Below are 16,155 nucleotides of genomic sequence, written 5' to 3'. Positions count from 1 at the left end.
GGGATATAGCAGTTTTATATGTCAGACATACAGGAGTGACAGCAAGCTTTCCATATAATCAAAAATACAAACTTAGTTGAAAGATAATGACAATAGAATGAACAGAAGCAGAGGATGACAACACTGCATATAGCTGTTCAGAAACTAGGGGTTTGTATACACAGAAGCAGATTGAGTAACATAAGGCTACAGTATATTCACTTCTGTGTGCATGCCGCATTGCATATGTACTCATCTGGACAGGCCATATGCCATATGGACCACAATATCTAACAGTGTAAGCATATGCTATTGGTTGTGCTTAATGGTTATAAATTTATGAATAGTTATAACATACAGGCACATCTCTTGATAATTAAAGGGTGCTAAGTGATGGATTTAAACAGCTATTATTATTCTGTAAATATCATTGTTGTAGAATTGGGAAATACAACAATCAATGAAATACTCTGAGTAGCTGAAGCAGAGAAAAAGGAGTTATGTTAAAACTAAAATTTTAAAGAGCTGCAGTTGCCAAGCTACTGACAGTGCCAGTTTGTGTGTGCAGTGCAACACGATGCTCAGTCTTTTCTTCTGAATCCTGTAGTAACTGCATTATTCTGTGAACATCAAGGTTTAGTTCCTCATCTGTCAAGTAAAGTGGTTTCATTCTACAACCAGAGCAAGATTTTGCATTTTTGGGAGCTGCAAAGTATTGGAATGAACATGGAAATTCTTAAGTGGTTTACAAAAAATGATACCTATGCTAAGGTAGGGATTATTAGGCATTTGTCTTTAAGTTATTGATATATAGCCATGTCTATGATTCTAGTCTATTCAGTTGTTATTTTTAAGTAACATTAAACCCATAATATACAAAATTTCAGTTTATTGGTTTTGGGATATTTTGTTTGTTTTGGTTTTTCTTTTTTCTATACGTAGCAAAAAGGAAGGACGTAGAATGTTGCTGCTCATGCCAGTTGAAAAGAAAGGTTTTTGTTGTCCTCCCTCTTCCCCTTCATCTCTGTGGAAACTGTGGGCATCCTTTGATAGCACTCCCAGTGTGGTATAGGTTTTTTACATGCATATTTTTTCCAGTATATGCTTAAGAGTCCAGCATCATTACTTGTACATCCCTTATTTTGAAATAAAACGTTTTTTTAACAAAGTATGGAAAATCTCTATTGTACAAAAATGCAACATGTGTTAAACAATATATATATTTATTATACTGCATTTCTAGATTACTGCCGTTTTATTCAGGCTGTCCTGATGAATGCTGCTTTCTCCCTTGTACTATAAGTATGCTCAACAGAAATCCATAATGTCTGAAAAGATCTTCAGGAAACTGCTTGCATGCATAATACTTACAAGAGAGTCAGTATGCCACACAATTGTAATTTCTTCTTCTAGACACTATTGTACTGAATTTCAAACCATACTTAATTCCATTTTTTTTTTTAAAACCGTATTTAAATCATTAAAAGGAGCAGAAAATATTAAAAAGTTTTAAGCTGTAAATGAAGTGCAAATTCCTTTCTACAATACAGCTCAGAATATTTTATGTAACATTTTCACATATATTTAAATAGGCAAATCTATATGAAAAATCAAAGTTTAACAATGCTTCTTAAGCGTGAATTATTAACTCACTGAAATAATGTTATATTACAAAGCTGCAATTTTCATCTAAATGTTGATCTTATTTAGGAGACATTTGTATTTGAATTTCAGACTTTCAGAAAATAGTACATTAATTTAAAGCAATTTTTTTTTCTATATATAAACTTGTGAATAAGGATTCCATTGGTGAATTTTCTTAAAAAAAAAAACCCAAACAACACAATCCCCCCCCAAAAAAAAATCAGAAAAGAAGCCAAAACAAAACAACAAAGCCCAAAAACATATTAAAATTACCCTTTGTCTGTAATGTAAATGTAGAACAAAACCATTTCTATTTCAAATACAGTACTTAATATGACGTATCCATCAATGCTTACAAACATTAGATATTTAGAGCTAGGCTGAAATAATTTTATTTCATCAGTCATTTCATGACAATGACTTTTGTTCATGCTTATCTGGCCTGAATTCTGATTGGTGACGTGCATTTGGAAATGGTTAAAATACCCTAAACTGTGCAGGAGTCCCGATGACATGAAAAAAAAGTAAAAATACATAAGACCCTCTTCACGTTTTCCATGCAGCCAATTAACAATGGAAATAGTTGCACTTGTAGTAGAACTATCTCCAAACCGGAAGCACTGGTCAATTTTGTGTGATCATGATAATTGTAAAACCAATGTAGAGGACCTTATTTTTTGTTCTAGATTTCAGCACTTAGGCTTGGAATCCTCTTTATTCTCAGACATTAGAATAATATTTTCCTATAGACTAGGTTTCATGTAGTCAGGAATAACTTATCTCTTTCATATCAAGGCAAAAGGAAGATCTGCTGAATATATTAACACAATTTTTCTTTTTTTAAAATATATATTACTGCAGAATCCTACAAGAAATATCTGTTGTTACTCTGGATTTGAGGAATTCTGTTTTAGCATCTGTAAGAGATCTTAACTTTACAATCAATATTATCTGTAATCAAATCACAAATTAAACAAAAGTTAAGATAATATTTTCTTACAGATTAATCTTCATCAAATCAAGAACCTCTTTGCTACCATATGAGAACATAAAAAAAAAGGATTTGTCAAGACAAATCTGTCATTACCATGAAATAAATATTTTTGCACTCTTAGTGTCTGAAGGGATGTTAGCTTTTCATCACTCTTATATGTGGTAAGCCTACAAAAACCATGGCTTTTTTACCATTCCTTCTGTTTGCTGACACACTTGGGTTTAATCATCATTTTGCCTGGAATCAAGAGTGGCAACCAGAAGTTCTGGTTCCAGGTATTATTCTGCATTTTAGTAAGTTGTTACGTCATCACCCAGGTTACTTTCAGAAAAGGTTGTTAATGGTGCTTTTTTTTCTTTTTTTTTTCATTGTGACTGGAAAAAGCCTGTATTGCAGTTCTGAATGTCTAAAATTCAAATATTTCTGAATACATGTGATTAATACTTCAATTGCACAGAAGGGACCTCTAGAATTTTAGTTTTACTTAGCAGTAAAAGAACACTAAATGGTAAAATCAGAAACTTGGAGTATATTTTTTTGTCACATTGGTGCTGATGATGATTCATAATAATAATAAGATAAATTTCTTTCTGTGAGACTCATGTAATTTATAACATGAGATGGATTGCAAATGAGCTGCAAGGTGCCATTTATAGAACTGTTCTCTCTAGAATCTCTTTGCTGCAAAAATCAGAATTAATATTGTTGGCAGAGACAGAAAAGTGTAAGAGCCAAAGCACTAGTATCTTTTTACTTGTTTCTCTGTATATTTCTATTCTCTTGTTGTACAGTCTCCTTTATCAAAATATTCAGAGGTTAAATGTGGGTTTTTCAGTTCCTTTAGGCATTACAACAGTCAGAAATTTTAAGCACTATTAATTACAGTCAGTGATATATTTGAGATGATCAGTCACATTCAATCCGATCCTGATCTTCTGCTAAAGAAGCACCCAAAGTAAGTCTCTAAGGTTTTTTTTTCTTCTTTCACACTTTCCAATGTGAGAGAGACTTGTAATCTCATGGAGGTTGTTTCTTATGTTTAGTCATTACTGTTTTTCTGCCAAGTAGATACCCCAAGCAGATAAGAAAAATAGGTAAAAAATGATCATTCAACTTCATTTTCATGCTTTTGTCAATATTGACTAATGGGTTCCCTTGGGTATTATAAGTCATTATTACTATACCTGTACAAAGTTTTTTTGATACACACCTTAATACTAATATAATTCTGAAAACTATGTTCCCCTCCATGCAATTGATACCAAGTAGGTGAAGATTGATCTGCAGACGATCTATCTCTCCTAAAGATGTTACATAGCAATGCATTGCATAACTAACCCTTGCACTTGAACATTTGCTTCCTCAAAATACTTGATTTTGAAAGTATCTTTTTTTTATTCTTAGTTCTAACACTTGGTAAATTAAACAGAACTCTTTTTGTCTTTAAAGATTATAGACTCAGCTTTTTGACCTAAAGATCCCTCCTCCATACTCCATGTAATGTTTTCCCACAAAATGTCCCTCAATCCGTTAATCTATCCACAGTATGAATGTGTCTTTAAATGAGACATTCTAACATAGCTGGAGATATTACATTTTTATGTCTGGACCTTACCTGAGCCTATGCTGAAGCACTCAGTGGTATGGTGAAACTCAGCAGAATTGTCCTTCACCACTCTACAAAAGAGGATCCTGCTGCTAGCCCAGCTGAAGTCATATGTATGAAGAGGTTTCACCCATTAGTTATCTAAATATCCTGTGTATGGGTAGTACTTTCAGTCATGCTCACAGAGACTTCTTTGGATTGATATAATTTCTGTGCAGAAGTGGTGAATCCTGTTTGTGGCTATTTGGATTGTGTTATGCCATTTGGATCACCACACTGTTTCAAGCTGTGATCCACCTAGTTATCCTTGTCAACTTCATTTGCAGCTGTTTAGTCACTGGAGCCTTCTATAGTGGAGGTAAAGCCACAATTATTTCTGCAGGTTGAGAAGAGAAGGAGCTGGCATTGCATCAGTTTACAGTTGGCTTGAGTCTGGGACATTTATATCACATGAAGACTGATTTCTAAGTGAATTCAGAGGCATAGTGGAAGATGTTCCTGGCTGTGACAGAGGGTTTGGAACTAGATGATCTTTAAGGTTTCTTCCAACCCAAACCATTCTATGATTCTATGATTCTGTAAAAACTGATAGCCTTCACTACTTGTCAGCTGCAAATAAATGCAACAAGGCTCATTTTGAACATTTTCTTAAATCACAGAATGGCTGAGGTTGGAGGGGACCTCTGAAGGTCATCTTACACAACCACCCAGGAGTTAAGTTTAAACCAGTGCCTTTGCAAATGTGTGCATTCTTGGTCAAGTATATAAATGGATCATGGAAAAATGGCCCAGCTCATGTGGTCTGAGTAACATTTTGACATTATCATGAATCAGATATGGCCTAGGTGGGTAATTGGTCTGGCCTTGCAAAGCATTTCTTGTGGTTTCATGTTAAAAGTCATTTGTTGCCTTGGTCTGAGGCAGCTGGTAGTTTGAGACTTGTTTTGGACAGTTAAGGCATAGTTTGCCATACAGTAATATAGTGATGTTACACTAAGCTTTGTTTTTTGTTTCCCACAGTTTACTTCAACTTTTTATTAAACAGTAATTATTAAGAAAATTTAGAAAGCTTTTCCAAAATGGATTATGATAATAAGTAATGCATAGCTATTATATGCAAGTGGTTTGAAGACCTTTTCAGACACATTGCTTAGCTCACTTAAACCAGAAATATTAGCATATAGTTTACTTTGTCCGGCTTTCTTTGTGGGGGATGAAGGGAAGAAGAGAACAGAGAGGGAATTACACTGTAATACAGAAAGTGTTGAACCAGACTGCAGAAGAAAATGAAAGTAATGAAGAACAGCTGCAGCTAGTACAAATCAAAAACTATTTGAGTTTCATGTGCTGAGTGTTGTGTTGTGCCCTCCCACCCCTTTTTTTTTTTTTTTTTTTTCTCTCAAATGGATTCCTCTGAAGGGTATTAAAATCCCTCTCTTGGGTAGCACTGAAGCCTGTGAACATCTACTTGGCTTTATTTTGGTTACATTCATTTGTACCTCATAAACAAGATGTTGCTGTTAAATGCTAGCTATATTTTTAAGGTACATATGTATACATTATTTATGGAAACAAAAATGTATTATTCTGTTCTTTAATATTCTGTCATCTTGTCTAATGAATTTCTGTTTTAAAGGCAAAAATGTCACGGGTTAGACAAGTGGGACTTCTAGCTGCTGGATGTCAGCCATGGAACAAGGATGTATGTGCTGCTAGTGGGGACAGATTTGCCTACTGTGCTACCCTTGCTATTTATATTTATCAGGTAAAATTTTTATTTAACAGACTACATTTTTACCTTGCCTATTTCACTTTGAACCCTTTTAATAAATGTTTCTACAATGCTTTTGGAAGTATGATTGCTACTGAGAAAATGTCTGTGTAAAGTTCAGTCTTCTGTTCAAGATACCCTTTCCAAATTATTTTTTCGTATTCTATCCTGTTTAACCTGATGCAGATAACAAAATGATTGTAATAATGCCTATAAATAAAGCATTTTAAGATTGTATTTGCATGCAGTTATTAATGGGATGTAATAGTTTATAAGTGACAAGAGGATAGACTATGTTAATACTGGTAGGGCTAATTGAATATAGCTCTATACAACTTTTCTGTCCAAATCATATATATGAACATTTGATTTATTGAGATACCAGGTACTGACAACTGTTAAATCCACTATAAATTCATGTGTAAGTCTAATACTGTTATATGAACTGGTCTCCAACCAAACACTACTTAAAGAGAGTTTACAAAGTTTGTATTTCTAAAGTGAATTTTACTTTTTCTTTAGCTGGATCACCGATACAATGAATTCAAGCTCCGGGCAATTATGTCTGAGCATAAGAAGACAATCACAGCCATATCTTGGAGTCCCCACAATCCTGACATGTTTGCAAGTGCCAGTGCAGATAGTTTAGTGATTATTTGGAATGTGACTGAACAGAAAGTTGTGGCCAAGCTGGACGATACAAAAGGTATTTCAGACATGGAGATCTATTTCATCTGTACAGCCTTTTCATTCACAGATATCAGAAATACTAATGAACAGTCCATCCCGAGCATCCCTATAGCTCCCCTTCAGATACTTGAAGGCTGCTATGAGGTCTCCATGCAGCCTTCTCTTCTCCAGGATGGACAGCCCAACTCTCTCAGCCTGTCTTCATACGGGGGGTGCTCCAGTCCCCTGATCATCCTCATGGCCCTCCTCTGGATTTATTGCAACAGTTCTATGTCCTTTTTATGTTGAGGACACCAGAACTGCACACAATACTGCAAGTGAGGTCTCCCGAGAGCAGAGTAGAGGGGCAGGATCACCTCCTTCGACCTCCTGGTCACGCTGCTCTTGGTGCAGCCCAGGATGCGATTGGCTTTCTGGGCTGTGAGCGCGCACTGCCAGCTCATGTTCATTTTCTCATCGACCAACACCCCAAAGTCCTTCTCTGCAGGGCTGCTCTCAATCTCTTCTCTGCCCAACCTGTAGCTGTGCCTGGGATTGCTCTAACCCAGGTATAGGACCTTGCACTTGGCATGGTTAAACTTCATAAGGTTGGCATTAGCCCACCTCACAAGCGCATCAAAGTCCCTCTGGATGGCATTCCTTCCTTCCAGCATATCAACTGAACCACACAGCTTGGTGTCATCGGCAAACTTGCTGAGGGTGCACTCATTCCCACTGTCCATATCACCGACAAAGATGTTGAACAAGACCAGTCCCAACACCAATCCCTGAGGGACACCACTCGTTACCAGTCTCCAGCCGGACATTGAGCCATTGACCACAACTCTTTGTGTGTGGCCATCCAGCCAGTTCTTTATCCACCATGTGGTCCACCTATCAAACTGATGTCTCTCCAATTTAGAGACAAGGATGTCGTGTGAGACAGTGTCGAATGCTTTGTACAAGTCCAGGTAGATGACATCAACTGCTCTACCCCTGTCCCTCAGTTCCATAACCCCTTCATAGAAGGCCACCAAATTGGTCAGGGAGGATTTCCCTTTAGTGAAGCCGTGCTGGCTGTCACCAACCATCTTGCTGTTTTTCATGTGCCTTAGCATGCCTTCCAGGAGAATCTGCTCCAAGAGTTTGCCAGGCACAGAGGTGAGACTGACTGATCTGTAATCCCCCGGGTCATCCATTTTCCCCTTCTTGAAAATGGGGGTTATATTTCCCTTTTTCCAGTTGTTGGGAACTTCACCTGACTGCCATGATTTTTCAAATATGATGGCCGGTTACTCAGCAACTTCTTTTGCCAGATGCTTCAGGACCTGTGGGTGGATTTCATCATATCCCATGGACCTTTGCACGTTCAGGTTCTTAAGACGATCTTGAACCAGATCCTCTGCTACAGAGGGCCCAAGGTCTTCGTTGTCTTCATTCTGCCTTCCAAGACTTGAGTGGTGTGAACAGAGCATTTGCCAGTGATGAGGCAAAGAAGTCATTAAGAACCTCAGCCTTCTCCAAATCCAGGGTAGCCAATTCTCCTGATATCTTCCGGAGAGGGCCCACGTTGTCTCCAGTCTGTCTTTTATTTGCAATTGATTTCTTTTTGAGCTGAAAAAAAAAAAAATCCATCATTGTATAAAAAGATATATAAGTTTTAATCCTATTGTGGTTTTATGATAACTTTACAGAAGTGAAAGCAAATAAAATGTAGCCTATGGTTAGCAGATAGGCTGAGTGGAAAGGGTCCAGTAGTCTAGCAGGCTTCAGAGGTAAGCTCAGCCAATGGTCATCCGCAAAGTGCTCTATGATGGCATCCTCTAAACAGAAAGCAAAGAAAACTAATTTTTCTCTGCTGGCCAGTAAGGACATGACGACCCAGACAGAGGTCCCTCATAAACACTTAGCTGTCCAGGCATCTGGCTGTAGTGAGTGACAAAGCCTGTCGGTTACGTTAGTGGCTGTGTAAGATGTTGAGAGATTGATGATTTGCTCTGCATGGTGGCAAAGCTATGGGAAGAGGTGGAACGGCTAAGGAGCATAAGAAAATCTGAGGAGGAGATTGACTGGCGGACTCGCACTCTAACATCACCGATGGAAGCACGCCAGACACCCAAAACAAAAAAAATTTCAGGATCCTCTATCTTGCCATCAGGCAGATTTAGGGGATCTAAGAGACAGGGGTGTTTGGAAACAGGTTACTCTTCGGAGTAGATGGCATATTATCCCCCAGGTCATGTCACTTTCCAAGTGTCCCTTTGTAACAGATCCAAAGCTCTGGTACTTCAGGATCAGGAAAGTGAGGAAGATGATGATAAGGGACCATTCAGGTCAGGAGAATTCCCACAGAAGAGCCAGAGAACACCTTGTATTACAACCAGCTCTACTACAAAGAAAAGGAAGAATGGTTGTGATTGGTGACTCTAAGGAGAACAGAGGGCCCCGTATGCTGACCTGACAAGACTCACAAGGAAGTCTGCTGTCTCCCTGGGGACAGGATAAGGTACTTGACCAAAAAACTCATTTTTCTGATACGGCCCTGCAACTACTATCCTTTACCAGTCTTCCAGGTACGCAATGAGAAAATCTCTTCAAGAAACCTGAGGGGACTCAAGAAGGACTTCAGGGCCTTGGGACAACTGGTTGAGGGTTCGGGAGCCCAAATAGTGTTCTCATGCCTCCTGCCAGTCACAATCAATGGCAATGATTACATCAGAAAAATCTCATTCATTAATTCCTGGCTTCATGACTGGTGTCAGTGTCAGAATTTTGGGTTTTTTTGACCATGGTCAGTCTACATGGCACCAGGCCTGCTGGCGGCAGATATGGTATGCCTGTCCCAAAGAGGGGAAAGGATTATAGCCCAGGAGCTAGCAGGGCTTATAGAAAGGGCTTTAAACTAGGTTCAAAGTGGGAAGGGGGTAACACCAGGCTGTCTAGAAATGAGCATGGGGTAGCGTGCTGCTGTTAGAGTCCAGATCCAGAGGGCAACTTAAATGTATTTATGCCAATGCATGGGCAACAAACAGGAGGAGTTAGAAGCCATTGTTCAGCAGGGAAACCATGACATAATTGCCATCATAGAAATGTGGTGGAATGATTCACATAATTGGAGTGCTGCAGTCGGTGACTACAGGCTCTTCAGAAGGGATAGGCAAGGAAAAAGAGGTGGTGGGGTTGTGTTGTATGTCAGGGAGCGCATCAACTTCCTTGAAGTCAATGTTGCGAGTGAGAAGGCTGCATGTTTGTGGTTGAAGATTAGGGGGAAGGCTAACCAAGCAGATATCCTGACAGGAGTCTGTTCTAGACCACCCAACCAGGATGAAGCTACAGATGAAGTGTTCTCCAAACAACTGAGAGAAGTTTCATGATCGCTTGCCATTGTTCTTCTGGGGAACTTCACCTACTAGATGTCTGCTGGAAGTACAACACAGCAGAGAAGAAACAATACGGAAGGTTCTTGGAAGGTGTGGAAGATAAATTCTTAACACAGCTGGGTAGTGAGCCAACTAGAGGAGATGCTTGGCTAGATTTGCTGTTTGCAAACAGAGAAGGACTGGTTGGTGATGTGATGGTTGGAGGCCATCTTGGGCAAAGTGACCACAAAATAATTCAATTTTCAATCACTGGAGAAGTCAGTGAAAAGGTCAGCAAAACCTCCACCTTGGCCTTGAGGAAGACTGACTTTGACCTGTTTAGAACGCTGGTTGGCAGAATTCTTTGGGAAACATTACTAAAGGACAAAGCAGCTGGCTGAACATGAGCCAGTTTGTTCCCAGGCAGCCTAGAAGGCCAATGGCATCCTGGCCTGTATCAGAAACAGCGTAGCCAGCAGGTCCAGGGAAGTGATCATCTCCTTGTATTCGGCACTGATGAAGCTGCACCTAGAATGCTGTGTTCTGTTCTCAGGCCCTCACTACAAGAAAGACATTGAGGTGCTGGAGCAGGTCCAGAGAAATGCAACAAAGCTTGTGAAGGGTCTGGAGCACAAATCTTATGAGGAACAGCTGAGGGAACTGGGGTTGTTTTTTCTGGAGAAGAGAAGGCTTGGGTAGGTACCTTATTGCTCTCTGCAACTACCTGACAAGAGGTTGTAGTGAGGTGGGGGTTGGTTTCTTCTCTCAAGTAACAAGTGATAGGACAAAAGGTAATGGCCTCAAGCTGCACCAGGCAGGTTTAGGCTGGATATTAGGAAAAATTTCTTCACACAGAAGGTAAACAAGTATTGGAACAGGCTGCCCAGGGAAGTGGTGGCATCACTGTCCCTGCTAGTGTTCAAAAAATTGTGTAGATGAGGCCGTCAGTGATTTAGTTTAGTGGCAGTCTTGGCAGTCCTGGGGTAATGGTTGGGCTTGATCTTGAAGGTCTTTTCCAACCTAATTGATTCTATGATTCTTCAACAGATTCAAGTTAAGGTATTCTAGGTAAATTATCAGAGAATTTGAAAAACAATTTTTGTTTAAATAAACTTATGCTTGTCTACCTGCATCTTCTCTCAGGACTTGTAGCTGTTGATTTGGAGATTGTAAGAGAAGTCTAGGGGGTTAAAAGTCTGTGTCTGTCCCCTTTCCCTGCCCAGTTTGATTATTCCCTTTAGTCAAAACCGGTACCTGTATTTGTGTTCTTAAAGTCAATCTCTGTCAGGTGTCCTTAAATCCTACATTTGCATTCTTGGAAAATAGGTGCAACCCAAGAACAGGGTCTCAGGACCTAAGACACTTCAGCATCCCCTGCTCTGTTCTTTTCAGAATGCTTAGGATACCTCTGAAAACTCTTGTATGTCTTGCATATCCTGTAAGAAAGTAAAACACACTCATCTAGTCTGAAAGGAATATTGTGTCAGTTTTTGCCATGTTTAAGTGTCTAAATGCAAACAGTTTTGAATTTTCAGCTTGGGGAGTTTGTCTTACCATCATTTATTCCCTCGGAACACACATTATTAAATTATGAGGATAATCAGGGTTGGAGACATTAAGGTCGAAATCCTTAAACTGAAATGCATACAGTCAGTTGTTAGGCAACTGAATTAGAACTGTCATAGATCCAGAAGGAAGCTATCAAGAGAACCTTTTGATTGCAAAGTTAGCTTTTCAATTTTTCCCAAATATTTGCCTCTATTGTATTTATCTCTGAATTAAATTTCATTGTGTTTTGCAAAAATAGATATTCTAAAGTTTTCAATATTTTACCAGCTTAGTAGAAAACAGCTTACAGTAAAACAATGGTGAATGGAATTGTGTATGAATGAAAGTATTGTTCAGGATAAGGATCAGGCTTATAGTTTTTCATATGTTTAATTTTTATTTGGCACTAATAGTATGGGTATCAGTATATTATATATAATATAGGTATCATAAAATACAGCCCATAAAAGTAATATTAAAATAATTTGGGAAATAATTGTATTTCCTGCCTAAGGATATGTATAGATTACTTTTACACCATAAGATGTTCACACAGTTGTCTAAATTTCAGTCTAATCATTTTTATGTAGTATTTATGTAGTATTTCTGTAGCTTTTCAAGACAATTGCTGATACTGGGTCAAGCAGTAATGCACTGAATTTCATATTGTGGTTCTCATAAGGTTTACCTGTATGTTTCAGGAATTCCTGCGTCACTTAGCTGGTGCTGGAATGCAGGTGATGCAGTTGCATTTGTGTCCCACAGAGGTCCATTGTACATTTGGACTATCTCAGGACCTGACAGCGGAGTAACTGTACATAGAGAAGCACATAGTTTTTTGTCCGACATCAGTCTGTTCAGATGGCATCCAAAGAAAAAAGGAAAAGTAGTATTTGGACATACTGATGGAAGCCTATCTATTTTTCAGCCAGGTAAAAACTGATATGGTAAAATATTTGATATCTCTTATCTCTGTATATGTCTGTAATTCTGCACTTTTTCATTTAGGCTTTGTAATGTCTGTATGTACATAAAACTTGTTCTTAGTTCATAGTATCCTTCCATATGACAAAAATATATTTTCTTAGATAAAGAGCACAGAGCATTTTCTCCTCTTGTGACCGAGATAACAATGCAGTTTTTTACAAGTACAATAAACTGTTTTATTAGGGAATGATAACAGCCATGATCTTCTACTGAGCTGTATTTCCCAGCAAGTTTGTTCTCAATGGACTGACTTGAATCTTTGCTTAGGCTGTTACTTTGAAAGAGTACAGACTAATCTTAGTTTTCATTTAACATGCTTTCTTTACACTATTAGAAAAAAACAAATAATTTGTTTAGCTAAAAACATAGATGTGGTTAAGAACATATTGTGAAAATTTTGATGGACAGATAAATTCATTAAAACATGTTTCAAAATTACGTATTATTAAAAAATAGATTGTATCACTATAATAAAATATAAGTACAATTACTATGGTTACTATTTTATAAACAATTTTAATATGTGTCTTAACTTGGATAAAGCTACATTTTCAATTATATCTGAATGTTATCTATTTTATCAACTACAGGTTTCTAGTTTGCAATTTATAGTCAAAATTCACCTGACTTTTGTAATTGATAGCTTTTAAAAAATAGCAATACCTAGAAGAAAGAAGTATCAAGAGTATGAGTATAGGCCGTCTATTTAAAAAAAAAAAAAAGTGTGGGGGAGGCAAAGAATTGATGCTTTTCAATAAGGAATAGAAAGCTAATTTTTTGCTTTGAGACTGAAGCTCAGCCCTCACCTACCTTATATCAGAATGTGTAAAATGACTTGTTAGAGGACCAGAATCTAGTTTATCACTAAGTGAAATAAATTTTAAAATCCCCAACTTATTCCTTACTTTTAAAGGTTTCAGTCCTGTTGTAGGATACCCTACAGAACACTGTCTCGAGAGAACCTGAACATACACAAGTTCCTCTTAATAGCTTCAAAGTTCAGTGTGATTGACTCTAGTCTCGCTATAAAAGTGTGAGTCACTGCTGCGTAATTAGCAGGCTACACAATTTTTTTTTTTCTCATTATTGTTATCTGTTAAGGTTTTTCTCATGACTTTTCTTTTTATTAACTCCAGACTGTCCATTAATGTAGCAGAACATTTAGTGTGAATAAAAAATATGCAAGAATTTAAGACTAGTACCCTATTTTTAAAGAAATACAGTGCAGTCATGTAGAGCCGAATGCTGTTGATTAGTTTACCTCCATTTGTTCTTAAAATAAGCACACTGTGACTCAGTTGCATGATTCATAGTGCTGATGTCTTCTTTTAATGGAAAATAAAATGTAACAGGGTTTCCATGAGCTTTACTTCTGGAATTTTTTGTGACAAACAGGTAAAACTGAATAGATCCTAGATATCCATACTCTCTCCCCAGCTGATTGTGCTTTCTTGGGACTGAAGTGTTTGAACATGACAGGCTTTGAACACTCAAGGATTTTTTGCCTTTTGGTTCTTGTAAAACTAACTGGAAAATGACCGTTCTGCTTTATTGTCAGTTCTTAGTTTTCATTTGAATATTGATTCTTTTAGTAAAAAAAAAAAAATCTTAGCTGAAATGTAAGCAAGGGGACATGATTAAAAATGTGAGAATCCCCAAATTTTTGGCAAGTTTAAAGCAGTTATGATATTTCTGGTGTTATTCCTGTTGTTATTCCTGATACTTCAAAAGAGACAACTGCACTTCTGCATTTTCCTTAAATACAAACATATATGAAGGGTTTTTTTCCCTAGAAAATCATAATGAAAGTTATTTTAGTGTTAAAAATGTTCCCTAGGGAACAAAAACTTTTCAGCTTTTTTTTTTTTAGTATGTGTCAGAAAAGGCTTTGTTCTACATCAGTCATTAAGAAATATAGGTAGGTCTTGGCATTTATCATAATATGGCAAATTAATTGTATTCTTCATTATTAAAATTGAAAATTAGATTAAAAATTGAATAATTGAAGATGTCAATTCCTTGTTTCTAGAAAATGGGTACAAAATTGTATTGATTTGGGTTTTTTTAATACAAGATCACAACTTCAGAAACGCAGTTCTGTGTTGTTAATTACTCATTTAGACTACATTTTCTTATAAAACTAAGACTCAGCTCTCAAAAACCAAAACAAAACAAAGGAAATAAACATAATGTTAAAAATTGTAGTTCTTGATAACATGGATCATCAAGTGAAATAGTCTTCTTTTAGGCATGTGTCAAGCGAGATATTTAATGGCATGTTCTGGCTTCAGAATCTATGAGCACTTCATAATTGCACACATAGTTTTGAGGAATTAAAAAATCTAAACACAGTTGCTCATAAGCACTTTTTTGACTGCCACATTCTTTTTTCTAGTTTATGCTGCATTTGTCTGCATTTACTGAGGTATGCAGATTTACTTCTACTCAAAAGTCTTGTATTTTAGGCTGTGCTGCAGGCCTTTACTCATAGAAATCATTAGGGCGGGGCAATGTGTATGATTTAGCATACATTTTTTTAGTATAAAATTATGTTATTTTAGGTAAAAATTATCTTATAGCTGTTTCTATTTTCTGATGGAGCCAGAACTACTGTAAGTTAAATATTGCAAAACAGCTTCATTAGTTTCACGGGTGCATACAGTAGAGTAGGCTACTAAAAAGTTCAGGGAGAGATAAAAATGGTGTTTGCAAACCTTGTAACTGTTGTAAAGTATATATTTGATTTCATGTTGAAATAATCTGTTTTCTTGTGCCCTTAAAGGTTCTAAAAATCAGAAACATGTCTTAAGACCAGAGTCTCTTGAAGGAACAGATGAAGAGGATCCAATTACAGCACTGGAATGGGACCCGTTGTCAACTGACTACCTTCTTGTTGCTAATTTACATAATGGTATTCGACTAGTTGATTCTGAATCTCTGTCCTGTATCACAACTTTTAATTTTCCCAGTGCAGCAGCATCTGTTCAGTGTTTAGCCTGGGTTTCTAGTGCACCTGGAATGTTTATAACTGGAGGTAAGCCTTTTATTTCCTGATATATACAAAGGTAATAGGTATCGGGCTGAGTCTTTCTGTTTCTTAACATTTCTACAAATAAAAGCATAGAATCACAGAATGGTTAGGGTTGGAAAGGACCTTAAGATCATCTAGTTCCAACCCCCCTGCATTGTACAAAAAAAACCCCAACTATAAAAATGCAGAAAAGAACAGCAAATTGCACTGAGCAGTTCTTACTTTGTTGAGTACGGAAACAACTGGCTTCTTTAAACTTTTTTTACATACTAAATAATACTATTTTTATACTAAATAATATTTTGCTCATGCACACTTTAGCAACAAATATAAGTGTTACTTTGGGAACAGGAATAAAAATGCATTACACTAGCAGATATCACTTCTTGATCCTCTTCTTCCCCTATTTTCAGAAGGGTTTTTTGTTGTTGTTTTTTTGTTTGTTTTTTTTTTTTTAAATCTATTTTTTACCTCTTTTCTACACCATAGACATTAGTGATCAGGTTGAACTAATGAATAAAGATAGTGAGACTGTCAGAATATATTCTAATGACAGAGGTCTCATAG

The 16,155-nt window shown here is 37.1% G+C and overlaps 1 protein-coding gene across 1 annotated transcript in view; it reads left to right on the top strand.

Annotated features, from left to right (window-relative positions):
• The window catches only part of WDR17 (WD repeat domain 17), a gene marked incomplete at both ends in the record, with an annotated part of 49,059 nt that overhangs the window by 4,381 nt on the left and 28,523 nt on the right, over positions 1 to 16,155 (top strand). Inside the window, 4 exons of the mRNA XM_080638919.1 lie at positions 5,860 to 5,988; positions 6,517 to 6,700; positions 12,272 to 12,502; positions 15,340 to 15,591. Coding sequence (XP_080495045.1) covers positions 5,860 to 5,988; positions 6,517 to 6,700; positions 12,272 to 12,502; positions 15,340 to 15,591 — 796 coding nt within the window. The remainder of the gene's footprint in view (positions 1 to 5,859; positions 5,989 to 6,516; positions 6,701 to 12,271; positions 12,503 to 15,339; positions 15,592 to 16,155) is intronic.

This window comes from Psittacula echo (assembly GCF_963264785.1).
Source record: "Psittacula echo genome assembly, chromosome: 1".
NCBI classification, from domain to species: domain Eukaryota; kingdom Metazoa; phylum Chordata; class Aves; order Psittaciformes; family Psittacidae; genus Psittacula; species Psittacula echo.
Note: the sequence above shows the minus strand (reverse complement) of the source record. Positions and strands in the feature narration are given on the sequence as shown.